The sequence below is a fragment of the Podarcis vaucheri genome (assembly GCF_965113315.1).
Source record: "Podarcis vaucheri genome assembly, chromosome: 17".
NCBI classification, from domain to species: Eukaryota; Metazoa; Chordata; class Lepidosauria; order Squamata; family Lacertidae; genus Podarcis; species Podarcis vaucheri.
The window spans coordinates 5,351,881-5,368,075 of NC_138755.1; the positions used below are offsets into that span (position 1 = coordinate 5,351,881).

Genomic DNA, 16,195 nt, shown 5'->3' on the forward strand with positions numbered 1-16,195 from the left:
TCAAGCCTAGTCTAGTGATGCTGTCCTGTTCAGTATGTGATGGGTTCACGAAGTAGCAGCATACAAAACCATCCCATTAGCAGCTGAATTCCCTCACAATCTAGGTGTTTGCTGTCCCACCAATATCACTAGCTTCCGCCTGAAATCAAACCAGCCTTATATTCAGTTCAGCCATATTTGAAATTCATGAAAGCAGCAGCTAAAATCCTATTTCTGCTTAAGTAGGTTATAACAGGGCAGGTGGTGAATAACATTATCTGTGTCAGGGGCACACAATACTCGTTTGCCTCTTGTCCCTTTTGCATAGAAACAGCAGGCTGATCCTTTTGCATTTGATGTTGTATTTTTGAGGGGTATGCAGTGTGTAACATAGACCTTTGCAAGTGGCTTGCTACAGGTGCAGTCTTATTTCCTGCCAGGCAGTAGTCCAGACTCTGGGTACCATTCAGCTATCCCTCAACAGTCATTTACGTTTTATTGTATGAATTGTAAAATACAATTTAACACATGAAAAGAGAATGTTGTCTTGCCAGAGCTGGTCTCAGGCTTCTGGGAAAGAGGCTCTTGGCTGCAATATTCAGGGGCAGCCTTACTGAACATAAAGCCAATAAATAAAAATGAATGTATGTAATGTAACAGCATCACTGGGAGACATTGGGCTCCTAGAGTGATGGGGGTGGTGGTTTGCCTGTTTGCTGTTGTCTGTGCTATCACATTGTTGGGGTCTAATCAGAAATTTTATGGGGGCGAGAATGGAAGAGGCCTTCTAGCCATTCCTGTGCAGAGACCAGGCTGATGCACTTTAAATCCCTCACATCCATTTTCTTGGTTCTGCTGCCCTTCTGCCCCCACCGCAGCCTTGTTTGCTTCTGGTTTGGCCCTTTAGTGCAAAGGGAAAGTTGGTACAGAAGTGGGGCTCATCATAGCTAGCGGAGGGATTGACATGTCATTTAAGGGATTAAAATGCAGAATAAATCGGCACAGCCTACTGGGGCTCCCTGACTTGTAGCTTCCAAGGTACAGGGGTGAGAAGGGCCACCTTAAAACAGCACCCCCTTTCCTGTTAACTATTGAACAACCTGATACCTATTCTCCATCAGCAGAGGATCATAGAATCATAGAGTTGGAAGAGACCACAAGGGCCATCGAGTCCAACCCCCTGCCAAGCAGGAAACACCATCAGAGCACTCCTGACATATGGTTGTCAAGCCTCTGTTTAAAGACCTCCAAAGGAGGAGACTCCACCACACTCCTTGGCAGCAAATTCCACTGTCGAACAGCTCTTACTGTCAGGAAGTTCTTCCTAATGTTTAGGTGGAATCTTCTTTCTTGTAGTTTGGATCCATTGCTCCGTGTCCGCTTCTCTGGAGCAGCAGAAAACAACCTTTCTCCCTCCTCTATGTGACATCCTTTTATATATTTGAACATGGCTATCATATCACCCCTTAACCTCCTCTTCTCCAGGCTAAACATGCCCAGCTCCCTTAGCCGTTCCTCATAAGGCATCGTTTCCAGGCCTTTGACCATTTTGGTTGCCCTCCTCTGGACACGTTCCAGTTTGTCAGTGTCCTTCTTGAATTGTTGTGCCCAGAACTGGACACAGTACTCCAGGTGAGGTCTGAGGAGGGTGTCCTGAATGGGTTGCTCTTCTCTGCTGTTCTGCGGCTCTGAATAGATTGCTGTCGGTTAGAAAAGAGGTTTGCATCTTGCATGGGTTGTTCCCAGATTTGGCTCCTCGTCTTCATCCTGGAACTGAACTCTCCTTTTCACAGATCAGTTCTCAAGACTTAATGGTGCCACACTTCTGGCCAAAATGCTCCAAAGAAAAGGGATGGTTCTTTGCAGGACTTTTAAATAACCGCATTAAGCACAAAGCAGAATTCTGCATAGCTGCTAGCTGGTTTGTCTCCACTTTGCACCAATGAAACCATCGAGGTTTCTGAACCCACCACTGGTAAGTGGCTCTCCTGCAGATCTATTCCAACAGTGTGCTAGTGTTGAAAAGAGCAGAGGCCACGGTGTGTTTGCTGGAATAGGCAACTATTGCAAAAGGGACAGGCAGCCCTTATTCTTCATAGGCCATTAGGGCAGGCTTCGGTCTGCCGCTAAATCTACCTTTGACTGTGCTGCTGTTTTTTAACAATTTGGGGTTTTGGAGGGCCAAATATCTGCTGGAAAGTTTGCCAGGGGAGGGGGGAGAGAAAAAGTGAATATACTCCCAGCATCAAGGATGATGATGTTGAAAATTTGCACAGCCTTTCCTGTGGAATGAGTTACCCATTCAGGATTCCCTGCACAAACTGATGAGGAGACACCTTGGTGATAAATCCACTGTCCTTTTCTATATGAAGTTAATAAAACAGTGTAATGAGGGCATAATTTTAAACATGTCTGCACTGTGAGAGACATTTAAAACAAAACAAAACAAAACTATCCTGCCTCCACCCCCCCGAATCTACTGCAAAGGTCCTGGGAGGGAGACAACAGGCTCTCCTGTTCCACACCATCCCTGTCACGTAAGGATTGGGGGGGGGGGTGAGGTTGGGAATTGGGAAAGTCCTGGACTTTTGTCGCTTGCTACCCCAGTTGAGTGAGAGATGGCTGGCTCACAATTCCAGCAGGTTGGAGGTTACGTAGGAGCTGTAGGGAGCCCCCAACAGCCCCTCCACATCCTTGCGTTTCAGCAGCCAGCATGGTGCCTCATGTGCCCTCCAGGATGAATCCTTCAGTATTTTGGTGACCTCGGTGACTAAGACTTTGTTCGAGCCCCTCCACATCCATGCTGCTCGCTCCCCTTCAGTGGGGGCTGGGGAGAGCCTGATGATGTCCCTCTGAAACTGGCCTGTGGAAGAGCAAATGGGCAAAACAGGAGCACATGATGTGTGTGGTCAGGAAAAGGCAGGTGGGGAGTTAGACTGATGAAGCATCCAGTCAAACTAGCCTTACCACGCTCATGTCTAGCACAGATCTCGTTTTCTACAGCAAGTGGGGGGAACCTTTGGCCCTCCAGCTCCTGTCGCTGAACTATACCTCCCAGCAGCCCCAGCAAGTATGGTCGACCATGATGGGAGATGAAGTTCAGCAACAGCTGGAAGGACAAAAGTTCCCCACACATCTGCAGCTTTACTTGCTGCTTAGGAATACCTTCTGTCCTAAAAATCTGGGGTTTTCTGAAGGGTAGACACTGAAGTGACAGGGGCTGCTGGTCTAAGTGAAGGTGGAGTGGGCAACACGTTTGGGGTGGGGGAGCCTGGTGCTCCTATCAGCCTCAGCCAGTATGACCAATGGTCAGGGAAGCTGGAAGGTGGAATCCAGGATCCAGCGGTGGCTGGAGGGCACCAGGTGCTACTGTGATCCCTGGGGGATCATATTGGAAAGGAAGGAGAGGAGATTTCAAAAGATGGATAAAACTCCCAGCAAGATTAGAGAGTTTGCTTTGGGTATATTGAAGTTAAAATTGCAAAAGGTACTATATTTAAAGAGCTTGCATTCTAGTTACTCTGGATCAAGTTATATGCGACTGCAAAAGCATCTTTGAATCCTTCCTCCTCTCTCTTTTTTATAACTTGCAGCAACTGTGGCAGGTTGTGTATGGGAGAGGCCCAGAGTGGGACCATAGCACAGAGGAAGGGGGCATTAACCCCTCCCCTGCTCTTTTTCTCTATGAAAATTGCCTATTCCACTCAACTGTTTTTACAAATAGGGAGGTAGAGTAAGGGCACTCCTAAATAATTGCATTGCAGTCTGGACTAGGGCAATACAACCCTAGCGCTCTCTGGTCCCTGCCACAGATGCAACCTGCATCAAACTGCTTGTGGAAGAGGGATGGTGTTAGTTAGCAGCCTAAAAGCTGCGTTTGTAAGAGGAGTTGCTCACCTAGCAAGCCACCTGCTGAAGCAGACAGCCCCTTGCTGTTCACCACATAGAAGCCGAGATGATCCCGCTGCAGGGCCGTGGGGTGACTGTAGCGATGCAGAAGAACCAGGAACTCCACTTCGTGACCAATCCATACGGTGACGTTGGCTTCAGGCCACACAGAAATTGCCAGCTGGGGCTTGTGGATTACAGCCCGCTGGGCAAAGGGCAACACCAGCTCACCTTCACCATGGAGCGTGACGCCCTTCCGTGTTACGTTGACCACATAGCCAACTCGAGGGTGTTCCACTGCTATGGTTATGGCATCAAAGTAGGTGCGGGGACGCTCCTCGTGGCCTGGCCTGAAAGGGGCCCCCATTAGGTGCCCGTTGACAGACAACCCTGGGGGGCAAAGGAAGGCAGCACTCTGTAATGAAAGAACAGTCTTTCCGTTTCCCCACTTCCCACCTAGAGGGAGAAGGTACAGAACCCAGGTGTTCTGGTTTGCAACAGCTCTAATCCAGAGCTGGGGAAGCTGTGGGCCTCCAGTATAAGCCCCATCATCCCTGGCTACTGGTGAGACTGGCTGGTGCCAGTAGGAGTTGGAGTCCAACAACTGGAGGGCCACAGGGTTCCCATGCCTGCAAGTCTAAACCAGCCCACTAAACCAAAACGTATTTCTGGTCACAGCCATCCCACACTGGAAGCATTCTTATAATGCTCTTAACAGTCCTACTGTCTCCCCAATAATCCTAGGAACTGTAGCTTGTTAAGGGGGCTGGGAACTGTAAGTGTGAAAGGTCTCAGCACTGTTAACAACTACAGTTCCCAGAATTCTTTGGGGGTAAGCCATGCCTGTTGCTTTAACTGCTTTCAATGCATCTAAACAGGAACATACCTCCTTACTCCCAGGATTTGTCAACTAGCTAAAATTCTCTCTTCCTGCCCAGTTCCTGCCATTTTTTGTTTGTACTTGCTTCCCATCAGAGGTGAAAAGCACTTTGTAGTGTACAAAGGCACTGAGTCCTAGATCCGTTTTTAACAGATGTTGATTCTCTTGATAAATTATCTGCACATCCTCAGAGGCACTGTCAGGTTCTTTAAAAGTTGTCCAGGTTGGATGGAGACGGGTGGGTAGACACGCTGCATATGCTTGCAGACACATGGGTAGACACGCTGCATATGCTTGCAGGCACATGTGCCTGGCTTGAAATGCCAAAATTATTGAAAACAATAGGTTGGCTATACCTACCCTTCTGTTCTTGGAACCCTCTGGGTTGGTTCTGAACAAGCCCACCCCATGTTGATCAGAAGGCACTGCAGCCCTTACCTGTTGCAGGGTCGCTCACCAAGCGCAGGACATCGCCTGAGCACCCATCCAGAGTAAAGCACAGGTTCCCCAGTGAATGTGGCAACCTTACTACAAAGTGAGGGTCTCCATCCACTGCAAGGAAAAACAAACAAGGGTGTAAGATGCTAAATGTAAAAATGAGGGAGGCAGGGGAATCTGGATGCCTGGGAATAAGATGGCCTTACCCCAGGAGGAGAAGGTGAAGAAGCCAGGGTCAGATGAACCTACCAAGGAGCCTGGAAAGAGAGATGGAAGGAGCAGCATTAGACCCACTGGTCATCAAGCAGCGCTCTCAGCGTATCTGGGCAGCCAGTATCACCACACATCTGATTTTGGGGCCAAGGTACAGGCTCTGCCTCTTTGCCTAGCAGCTAACCCAAATGGATTTGGATCAGCTGTCTTGGCCCATCTATGGGCTGCTGCAGCGCAGACGTTGAAAAGGATCGGACAGCCAGGATCGAGCTGTTTATTTTGAAAATGCTCACCTCCCCACCACCACCACCACCTCGGGCCAAGGCGGGGCAAAGAGGGCAAAAGATGGCAGGTGGGGAAGGGTGGATTCAGAATGAAATCTTGGCAGGTGGTGGTTGAGCCAGGACAAAACAAAGGCAGCTACAGGCCATGGGCAAAGCCTGGCTGAACCCAGACTTGAGTGGCTTTTCGGATTCCGTTCCTGTCCGACAGAAGACCTCGCTGGACCCACCAGTTATCAGCCCTGCTGCCCTTATGCACCCACCCTGCAGGGATGTACCTGAATCACCGTCCAGTTCTTCTAAGAAATCTGCAAAGGAAAGTCTATTTTCAGAGGAGTCGGGCAAACCTTGGAAGCAAACCTCCCCTGGTACCCCTGCCCTCAACCCCCTTTCCCAAGGGGCTGAGCCAGCCCAGCATTTCTCTGAATCCCTTCAGTTGTCATTGCTAATAGTTATCTCTCCCTGCAGAACCCAAGGGAGTCACTGAAACATCTGTGCTGCTTGCTGTGGGATAGAAAGAGAACAGTGCTGTTGCTTTTCAGCCAGGAGCAGGCGACTACAATGGGCCTGACTCCAAGCACTACCTGCCTGGAAGCCCACGACGACTTCCCAAATACTATCAGTTTGAAGTTATCTTGAGCAGCTTTGAAGTCTTATACAAATGCTAGTAAATGGAGCTTGCATTCTGCAGGCATAGACCAATGATTTCTGGCCCCTCCCCACAAATCCATGCCTGAACAGGATTTACACACACACACTTTTGTGAGATATTGGGCTTGGCTTGCTTGGTGCTGCAATGGCTGGTCTCCCTTATGAGAGAAAATTATTGTGCTGTGTTTTGAGTGTTGGATACAAAGACGTTGTCAGGGAACTGCCATCAGTGCCGGAGGGAGAGAGCAAAATCCAGAGGGATTCCAGAGAGCGTCCCGGGATTGGGAGAGGCAGCCCATCTTCTGGGGAAGAGAATCAGCGTAGCACCAGTGGAGAAGGGAGGCAGATGGGGGAAGCGGCGAGGCGGTGCCATGACTCCTTGCCGGGGACCGGCGGGAAGAGTAGAGGTCCTCCACTGCCTACGCCCTCCTTGCGCAGAAGGCTTTCGCGCAGAGAGAGTAGGAGGAGACTAGGCGTCAAAGAGCTTCTTTGCTGGAAGAAGTTTAAGAAACGCCCACTGACGGATTCTGCCAGCGATTGAGACAGCCACGGGTGAGTGGCTGTCCGGACAGAAAAGGTTCACTCAGGCAATCCAGTCAGGTGTTTGCACCGCCTTACGCACGAGCAAGCCCTAGAACCATTACAGACGTGGCCCATTTTCAGGCTCTGGGTATGACATGGGGGCTTCGTGTATATTAAATTTCAGCCTTCTGGTTAGCCTGGAAGTGGTATGACTGGGGGTATACTTCTTGCCTCCCATTTCTAAGGAGAGGCTTTAAAATGTCCCCATTTCAGGCTGTTCTAGTAATCTCAGAATTGTATGCCAAGCCCGAGTTTCTGGCAAGTACTATTACCATGTTAGGGTACATTCTGAGGGTTGTAAAGACTGCGGAGAGAATAATTGGGTGCACTCTTCCCACCTTAGATCAAATCTATGCTGTCAGGTGCAGAGATAACGCAGGATAGTACACACCCCGGAAATGATCTCTTTCAGCTTCTGCCTTCTGGAAGAAGGTACAGGGTTATAAAGACCAGGACTAGCCGCCTGAGAAACAGTTTCTACCCAAATGCAATTCTGGTTCTAAACGCAGTATAAGGAGTCTCTATAGTATATTGTATTTTAAAATGGGGTTTCAGAGTTTTTAGGGGATTTTGAATGTCTTATGTAGATTTTTCAATTTCATTGTTCTGTATGGGACAATGACAATAAAGATATTGTATCGTATCGTATCGAGGCCAAGTGCCACTTTCCCATATGCAAGCTTTCCTTTACCTGATGCCCTTCAGATGTTTTGAATTGCAGCTCCCATCATCCCTGACCTCTGGCCATGCTGGGTGGGTGCAGAGAGAGTTGCAGTCCTAAACAATTGTAGGGCACCAGTTTGGGGGGAAGCTGCTGCATATTAATATCCAAGTGGTTTTTCTGTAAAAAGAAAGAAAGAACTGGCAAGGCCCTGTGTTCATGCCAGCCCTGATTCCCAGCTTAAAAACATCTCTTAACCACCAGAGAGGCAGGAGGACTGGAATCTGATAAAACCTTTTAAAATAGGAAATATGATGACCTTACCAGCCCCGCAAAGTTCCGAGTGAGTGACTATGATGGCAGAATTACCTGAATAGTCTTCATAATCCAGAGTTTCTGAGGAGAAGACAAACAAAAGGTGAGAGCCTGAACCATTTGGGAGCAGAATGGGAAGAAGATGGCATAGAACATGGGCAGTGAATGTGACTCCCTCTAGACATTGCTGGATTTCCACTTCCATCATTCCCAGCCGTTGGGCATGTTGACCAGGGCCTGATGGGAGTTAAGAGTCCAACAACATCCCAAAGAATGTAGAGCAGCAGCAGGAGATGGGGGAAAGCCAGACTGCTGGGAAGGATGCACAGGCTAGAAGGAAGGAATGGGGAGGGGGAAGCAATAGGTCCTAAATGAGGAGAAAGATGGTAAAGTTAGAGCACAGGTTAAGGTGGGAGAGACAGAGCAAGGAAGAAAGAGACCACACAGCTGGATCTTTGGACAGGTGACACCAAACGCTGGTAGAGCCAAAGAGTTGTTAAGACCTATGAGTGTTGAACCAAGCCAAGTTCCTCCTCAAGCAAGGCCCGTAGCCCACCCAGTGCTTGGGAGAGCAGCAGCATGACAATTGGATTAAGGATGCTGGAAGTGAAGCAAGTGTTGGTCAGGTGTAGAATAGGTTGCAGATGGCACAGGAAGGCTGAAACATGCAAAGCTACTCCTATTTCCTTGCACCTACCTGCGTGTCCCCGGGGTGTCACGAAACTATACACAGCTGGCGGGTTCAATGACTCCACATATTCTGTGTCCTGGTCGGTGGCTGAGCGTAGCTCAGACTCCCCGGGCAGCAGGAGGAGGCTGATGTCTGGCGCAGCGGTGGTGCTACCAGGAACCCTGCTTTTACTCTCCAACTCTGCTCCCAGAGTCACTAGGGGCGTAGCTCCAGATGTTGTGCCCCAAGGCATGGTGCTGTTCCATGGGGGCCTGTCAGTGTGCATCTCTGCGGCTGCCCCACCTTTGGGAGTTGTTGTCTTACTCCAGGGAACGTTCCCGGCCTCCACCTTGGCAGTACTTGCCTGCCAGCTGGTGGGCATTTGGTGCTGGGTGACAGGGTTTGGTGTCATCTCTAGCTGCTCCCAGGGACTGGACTGACCCCCTAGGACCTTGGCACTGCCAGGCGGGTGCCCTGTTGTGGGAGGCCTGCCGTGCCCTGTGCTGGCGGTCCCTGACAGGACCTTGGAAACAGCTGTTCCTCTAGTCTCCAAAACGGAGTGTGGCTGAAGCGTGACCTTCAGTCTCCCAGCTCTGGTGGAGCTGGGCTTGGGGGGTTTGATGGGCGGCCTGGTTGCCCTTGGGGAGGCTGTGGCTCTGGGGGGTTTAGCAGACCCACGGCTGACAGCAGGAGTCAGAGACATGGCAGTCACTCCTGGAACTGGTGTGGCAGCTTTGGCCGTTTTGGTGTGACCGGGAGCAGGAGGCACTGGGGAAATGTAGGCAGTGGCGGGAGTGACGGCAGTCATGGCAGCAAACGGTGGGGACGTGGTTCTGCCTGCTTTCGTGACTCTAGCTGCTGCCACTGGGACCAGGGGAGCGGGAGCAGATCCTGGCCTTGCTGTGGCCTTTGGGGATTTTGCAACCACGGGGACACTGGTCGCTCCAGGGGCAAGTGTGGCTTTTGCCACTTTAGAGAGCCCCAATGCAGCGGAAACCCCAAATGTTGTGGGGGTGGCCTTGAACGCTCTAGTCACCCCAGGAGGGCTGGTAGTAGCTTTCGCTGGCCGGCCCTTCTCTCTGTCCTCATCTGGCCGCACCACAATCAGGGAGGTGACGGGGGTGACAAAGTTGTACTTGAGTGACAGGTTGGTGGCCTTTTCAGTCAGCAGGCGGCGGGCGGCTGTGTCATTGGCTCGGAACCGGGCCTGCAGCAGGTCCTGAATGGTGAAGTAGGCCCAAAGCCTCTGCACAAAGCGACTGATCTGGTTGGCATCCCCAAAGCAGCCAAAGGGAGCAGCTTCCGTGGCGTTGGCAGAGATGTCGTTTTCCAGGCTCAGGGGGCCCTCCTGGCCGTGCCCTGTGGTGCGTACCCGCAGCTCTGCTGCCCCTGGCTTCACCCGCCCGGCCACAACCAGCTCGGAGCCCAGGAAATAGTTGGGGAACAGGTTCTGGGTGAGGTCTTGTGCCACCCCGTCCAGGTAGGCCAGCTCCACATCATACAGCAAAGGGCTGGCGATCTCGTCGTAGAAACCCTTCAGCTGCAGAGTGGCATCGGCATCCTCATAGATGCGCCGAGCGACGCCGCGGTTCTCCAGCGACAGGCGCCTCATCAGCCCGTAGTCCGCATCATCGCCGAAAGCCAGGCCAAAAAGTGAGGTGGTGCCTTTCAGAGCCTGCTGAGCATTGGAGAGAATGCGGCTGCCGGCCGTCACGCCTGAGGTGGGCTCGCCATCTGTCAGGAAGATGATCAGGGGGATTCTCTGTTCCTTCACAACTTTCCCCGCCACTGGAGAGCTCCGGTTGAAGACGGAGGCGGCAGCAAGCAGAGCTGCGTTGATATCAGTCCCTAGGGAGCAGAAGGCCCGGGAAATCATAAGACAGGACTCCTAGGTTTTCTGAGAAGAACAGTGGTGTCTAAAGGAAGGGATAGACCCAGAGATGGCTATGAATCTGGGCTCAAGAGTCACACCCAAAGGGGAGAATTTGGGCACTAGGACCCACGTGTCCACGGGACTGCCTCTCCTGTTTTGCCCCGCGGAGGACCTTAAGGTCCACAAATGATAACATTTTGGAGGTCCCAAGTCGCAAGGTGGTTAGATTGGTCTCAACTAGGGCCAGGGCCTTTTCAGTACTGGCCCTGACTTGGTGGAACGCTCTGTCACAAGAGACCAGGGCCCTGCGGGACTTGACAACTTTTTGTAGGGCCTGCAAGACAGACATAGGTGCCGACTCCATGGGGCCTGAGGGGGCCCGAGCCCCCTCAAAAATTTGATTGGGGGGGCAGAGCCCCCCCAATAATTTAAGAAAATTATTAGTGCGCGAATCTTCGTGTAAAGTCTGGCGGGCGGCGACATCAAAAGGACTGGAGAGTCCCGAGGAGATTGCACGGCGGGGGAGAGAGAGAGGGAGAGAGAGGCAGGAGGTACACTCGCTCGCCGCGCGCACGCACACGCAAATACAAACACACCGAGGGAGAGGGGAAAGTGCTGGCTCTGTGGCTCCCGGGGCCTGGGCGGCAGCAAGCAAAGCAAAGGAGCCACCAACCGAACAGCAGCAGCAGCCGCCTGCCTGCCTGCCTGCCTGCAAGCCTGCCTTCTATACCAAGGTCCAGGTTCTTACCCGGTCTACCTGGAAGAAGGCAGGCAGGCAGGCAGGCAGGCATGGGACATCCACGCACCCTGGCCTGCTGCCTTCCTGCCTGCCTGCGGCCGCCTAGCACTTCTAAACCGAGGTACAGGTTCTTACCCGGTCTACCTGGAAGAAGGCAGGCAGGCACGGGGGTCCTGCTCAAGCAAGGAACCGACGCCTACCCGGCCAACCCGCTGCCTTGAGGCAGGAGCAGCAGCTGCGCGGGGTCTCACGTTCTCCCTCCCCCAGGACCCGATATGGGCCCCCCCAATATTTTTTATAAGTCGGCGCCCCTGAAGACAGACCTTTGATTTGGACTCAGTCTGACCCTTACATTTCCCTCCCCTTATGGTCTTGGATTTATCGGTTACTTTTAAAATGAGGCTGCATTTTAAAATTGCATTTTAACCTGTATTTTAAACTGGTTTTTTCTTTTTCCCCTATCATGTTTGTTTTTGTTTTTTACTGTGATTTTATTGGTGTTAGCCGCCCTGAGCCCGGCTCTGGCCAGGAAGGGTGGGGTATAAATAATTTTTTTAAAAATTATTATTATTATTGAAAGTGAGGGTTGGCAGCTTTGATCTACCCCCGTTTCGGCTCCTGTGTGTAAGAACAGGGAAGGCAGATCTCAAGAGAGCAAATATGGAGCATTCTTCCCAATACCCCAATGGCTGTTTGTGTCCTGGACTCCAGGACCAGAATACCAGCAACACGCCCCCCCCCCCCCAGCAATTATCCTGGCCGGCCCAGAACTCACATCCGTCTGCTTCCATCTTGCTGACATAGTCCTTGGCTTTCCGGATATTCTGAGGCGTAGCTTGGATGGAATGGCTGGGCATCCACACATTCACAGCGTCCGAGAAAGTCACAATGTTGAAGTAGTCATCGTGGTGGAGGTCGCTCAGGATGACATGCATGGCCTTTTTGGTCTGCGGAAGAAAACGTCCTTACATAAAACATCTGCTTAAGTAAATGGTGACCCATGTTTCCCAAGCCGCAAGGGGCTGCTCTTTGAACCTGTCCAGACTCAGGTCCATGCAACTTATCTGCAGCTCAGGGTTAATGACTTGTGAAGTGCACGACACTCGCCTCATCCTGCAACTTGCATTTTTTCCTCAAGAAGGTGCCATGTGCAAAGAGTTCCAAGTTCAGAATAATTTTAGTATTAGCTATGCTTAATGAGTCAAAGCAGGTAATGTGGCAGATGAAGCTGATTGACTGTATGGGACTGGCAGAAATGACTAGCAGAATCCGTGACCAGGGAGAAGAGTCGGCAGAAGAAGACTGGAAAAAATTTAAGGACTATTTACAAAAATATTGTAAAATTAAGGAATGTTGAATGATGCTGGATTGAAATTAAGTGGTTTCAAGCTGTAATTATGATAAAATGTTTTTTGTGTTTTTTTTGTAAGCAAGAATTTAAAGTTACAATAATCTAAGATGTTGGAGAGAAAATAAGGTTTTTTCTTTTTCTTTTCTTTTTCTTTTTAAGCTGTAATGCTTTGAGATAAGGATTTGCTGTATAAATAATTTGAACTGGATATACAAGAAGGGAAGGTATGAGGAGGTCGGGGAAACAAGTTATGAAAAAATAAGCTATGAAATTTATGTGTTTTTAATGTTTTTATGTTTGCTTTTTTCTTTTTGTTTGTAAAAAATTGGAAACTCTAATAAATATATTTTTTAAAAAAAACCACAAAGCAGGTAATGACTGCCACACATAATTTACTTACTTACTTCTTTATTGAATTTTTACCTCACCCTTCCTCCCAAAAGGAGCCCAGGGTGGCAAGCAACAAATACAATTAGATTTTATTTTTTAAAATTAAAAACATCTAAAAACATTTTAAAACAGTCACAGCAAGGGTGACTGTTCCCGAGTCCCCACAAACCCTTCTCTTGAGGTTTACGTTGCTGAATGGGGCAGGCTTTGGTGCAGCAGACCAAATGGGAAGAAGGAGATTTGCCGAAAATTTGGAGGAGCCATTTTCTGTGAGGTGCTTCTTCCTTTGCACACAGCATAAAAAGCTGGTAATGCTCTGACATTACTGAATTGCACTAATTGTTTTGATGAATTTCATGTTTGCTTCATCAGCTATTGCGTTTGAAATTATAGTGATTACCTTGTTTGTTGTTTTTTAATGTTATTGTGTGATTATTGTCAGTCACTTTGAGCTCAACATTTGTTGTTAGAAAATATTAAATCAATCCAGCTCAACAACATTTAAAGTTTAGATTCAACATTTAAAATGGATAATCCTTTATCCGTGTAATGTAGTGCTAGGACTGGGATCATATCCCCACACAGCCATGAAGATTGCACAGTGACACTGTGGGCAAGTTACTCTCTTGGCCTAGCCCACCTCACAGGACTGTTGTGTGGAGAAGGAGGAGAACCATGTATGCCACCTTGAGGAAGGGTGGGATAAAAATGTAGCCATAATAGTTCACTTCTGTTTGTCTTCACACAGCCTGTTCACACTGACATTCAACTCTTGCATGGTCCTGAGCCCAACTCTAGCATATAAGCACCAGGAAATTGGACTTAGAAGAAGTGCATCTTGGGAAATAACAACCCATGTTTTCCTTCTGGACTGTGGCACATGTGCCAAGACAAAGACACCAGTTCAGGGGAAAGGGACCCTTCCTGTTTGCAACTTCACCTGTTTCATCTTGGTGCCATACATGGAGCCACTGACATCGATAACAAACACCACGTCCTTCTGCACAGGGGGCAAGCCCCTCGGGGCAAAGAAGTGGACAAAGTAGCCATTGTAGATCTGAGAGAGAGAGAGAGAGAGAGAAGTAGAACGGTCACTCTGGAAAGGGTGCGCACTATCATTTAATCCAGGGGTCGGCAACCTAAGGTCCATGGGCCACAAGCGGCCCACAGGGGTCGTTTAACTGGCCCCCGAGCCACCCCTGAACTGAGCTGCCTGCTCGGCAAGTCCCTGCGTTCTGCGCTAAACCGACACAGCGCAGCACTGGGACTTCCTTCCGTGGCGCCAGAAATCGCTCCTGAGCAGATGCAGGTGCCGGAAGTGGCGCACGCACAATCCGGCCCACCAAGGGATCTCCGCTGGAGTGAACCGGCCCAGGTGAGGTAAACCTTGCCAACCCCTGATTTAATCTCACCCTACACAAATCCAGAGTGCAGTCCCTAAGGCCACTGGATGGCGCCTTGTATGCCTCCTTCCAGCAACTCCTGCAGCCAAGCTGGCGCCAAACGTTTTGCTCTGCTCTCCTTTGGACCACATGAGTGAGGCCGGCAGGGGGTCTTGTCATTTGGGCAGCCCAGGACTTCCACACACATTATCTAGCCTTGCATTCCAGAGAAGTCGCTTTGGTGCTGCTAATGCAGCAAAACCAACACAGGGGGCAGCACTTAAGAGTTACTAGTCTCTGCAGCCCCAACAGGCACTGTGATTTTCCAGTGGTTTGACTTCACGCCCAGAGCCACACTCCACTGACTCTTGAGACAGATGGATGATAACAACAAACAATCCCAGGGACGGGGAACCTGTGGATCTCCAGGTGTTGCTGGGTTTAAAATCCCACCATCCCTGGCCATTGTGCATGCTGGCTGGGACTGGTGGTAGTTAAGAGTCCAACAATAGTAGGAAGACAACAGACTACCCCTGCTGTTGCATTACCAGGTTCCAAGGAAAGGGAGCTGGGGATGGTAATTATATTCCTATCCTACAAGCACAACTGCAGAAAAAGTGCAGGAGGAGGTATTGGGCGGAGAATTTGGCTTCCTAATAATCTCACCATCCTTCCTTCCTTTCAAGCAAGTTTTTATCTCTCATGCGTAGTAGGAAGATTTGTATGGGCAATACAGAATTATCAGAAGAATTACCAGGTCTAAATAAGATTGCCCAGTGTAATTGTGCCCCATGCAGAAACTGAAACACTGAGAATACTGTAAATGGAAAGTACTTTATAGAGACATTCATTTGCATAAGTTATCCAGATTGCATGGTTCTGCTTTTATAGAAGCAGGACTTATTTTGAACCCAGTACTCACAGTCCTGCCTGCCTGTGACCTTGTACAGGCATCTGGCTGACAAGCGTTGCAACACAGCTGGACTAAGCAGCCCTTCAATTTTATCTAACAAGGTCATTCTCATGCTTGCATTGGTCTCTGCCTGGATTTCTCTGTATCACAGTCTGTGTTACCCTTTCTAAGGCAGTCCTGAAGCCCCAAATGTTCCATCTAGTCTCAGTTCTGGTTGGGTTGTCCTTTCCCTAACCTGTACGTCTCCTGCAACATCCGGCATGGTCACGTCATACTGAACCACAAAATCACCCATGATTCCTGAGCTGGAGAACTCCGCCTGCTCTTGCGGGGTTGGAGAGAAAACGATCCAAGCACAGTGTGTTCCTTTCTCCACCCGAGTAGATGGCGGCACAACAGCATCACCTGAAAGGAAATGGCAAGTTCATCCGTGGACGAGGTTGAGGGCTGCTGGCTCACCCATGAATGACAGCAACAGCACAGAATGAACTCAAGTGTGTGAATCAGCCTTTACAGATCTAGCACTATGGACAGAACTTCCAAATCCTTTGAACTGGGGTCAGGGCTCATCTACACGTCTGCTTGTCCCAGGCCTAGAAAGCAAAGGTCCAAAAGGTTTTCCGCTTGCCCTGTGCTTTCCAGGTATGGGTCTGAGTGGTTTTCTGTTTGCCCGGCCACCTTCCTCAGGAAAACCCACTCTTTACCACTGTATCAGAACAAACATCAACCAGCAGAAAATCCAGTTGATGTTTGCTCCGATTCAGCAGTAAAGAGCAAGTTTTCCCAGGGGAAAGAGGTGGGAGAAGCGGATGTGTAGCATGTGCATGTGTGAACCATCCCCAAGACTTGGAATCTACCGGATAGCTGCGGTTCTGTTTCCCAGGTGTATTTGCCTTTGCTGAAAGCCTAAGATTTTGGGAGCAAAAGCGACACAACCAACACCCAAATCTGCAATTCACCTCCTCCTGTGTTACAACTGTGGTGAAAGC

The 16,195-nt window shown here is 49.8% G+C and overlaps 1 protein-coding gene across 1 annotated transcript in view; it reads right to left on the reverse strand.

Moving 5' to 3' along the window:
• Nucleotides 1–458: 458 nt before the first annotated feature.
• Nucleotides 459–16,195, reverse strand: part of ITIH6 (inter-alpha-trypsin inhibitor heavy chain family member 6) — a 32,791-nt gene continuing 17,054 nt past the window's right edge. Inside the window, exons 6-15 of the mRNA XM_082205381.1 lie at nucleotides 15,442–15,611; nucleotides 13,852–13,968; nucleotides 11,946–12,117; nucleotides 8,586–10,406; nucleotides 7,943–7,969; nucleotides 5,958–5,987; nucleotides 5,392–5,442; nucleotides 5,186–5,299; nucleotides 3,877–4,257; nucleotides 459–2,842 (exon numbers count right to left, since the gene is read on the reverse strand). Coding sequence (XP_082061507.1) covers nucleotides 2,607–2,842; nucleotides 3,877–4,257; nucleotides 5,186–5,299; nucleotides 5,392–5,442; nucleotides 5,958–5,987; nucleotides 7,943–7,969; nucleotides 8,586–10,406; nucleotides 11,946–12,117; nucleotides 13,852–13,968; nucleotides 15,442–15,611 — 3,119 coding nt within the window. The 3' untranslated portion in view covers nucleotides 459–2,606. The remainder of the gene's footprint in view (nucleotides 2,843–3,876; nucleotides 4,258–5,185; nucleotides 5,300–5,391; nucleotides 5,443–5,957; nucleotides 5,988–7,942; nucleotides 7,970–8,585; nucleotides 10,407–11,945; nucleotides 12,118–13,851; nucleotides 13,969–15,441; nucleotides 15,612–16,195) is intronic.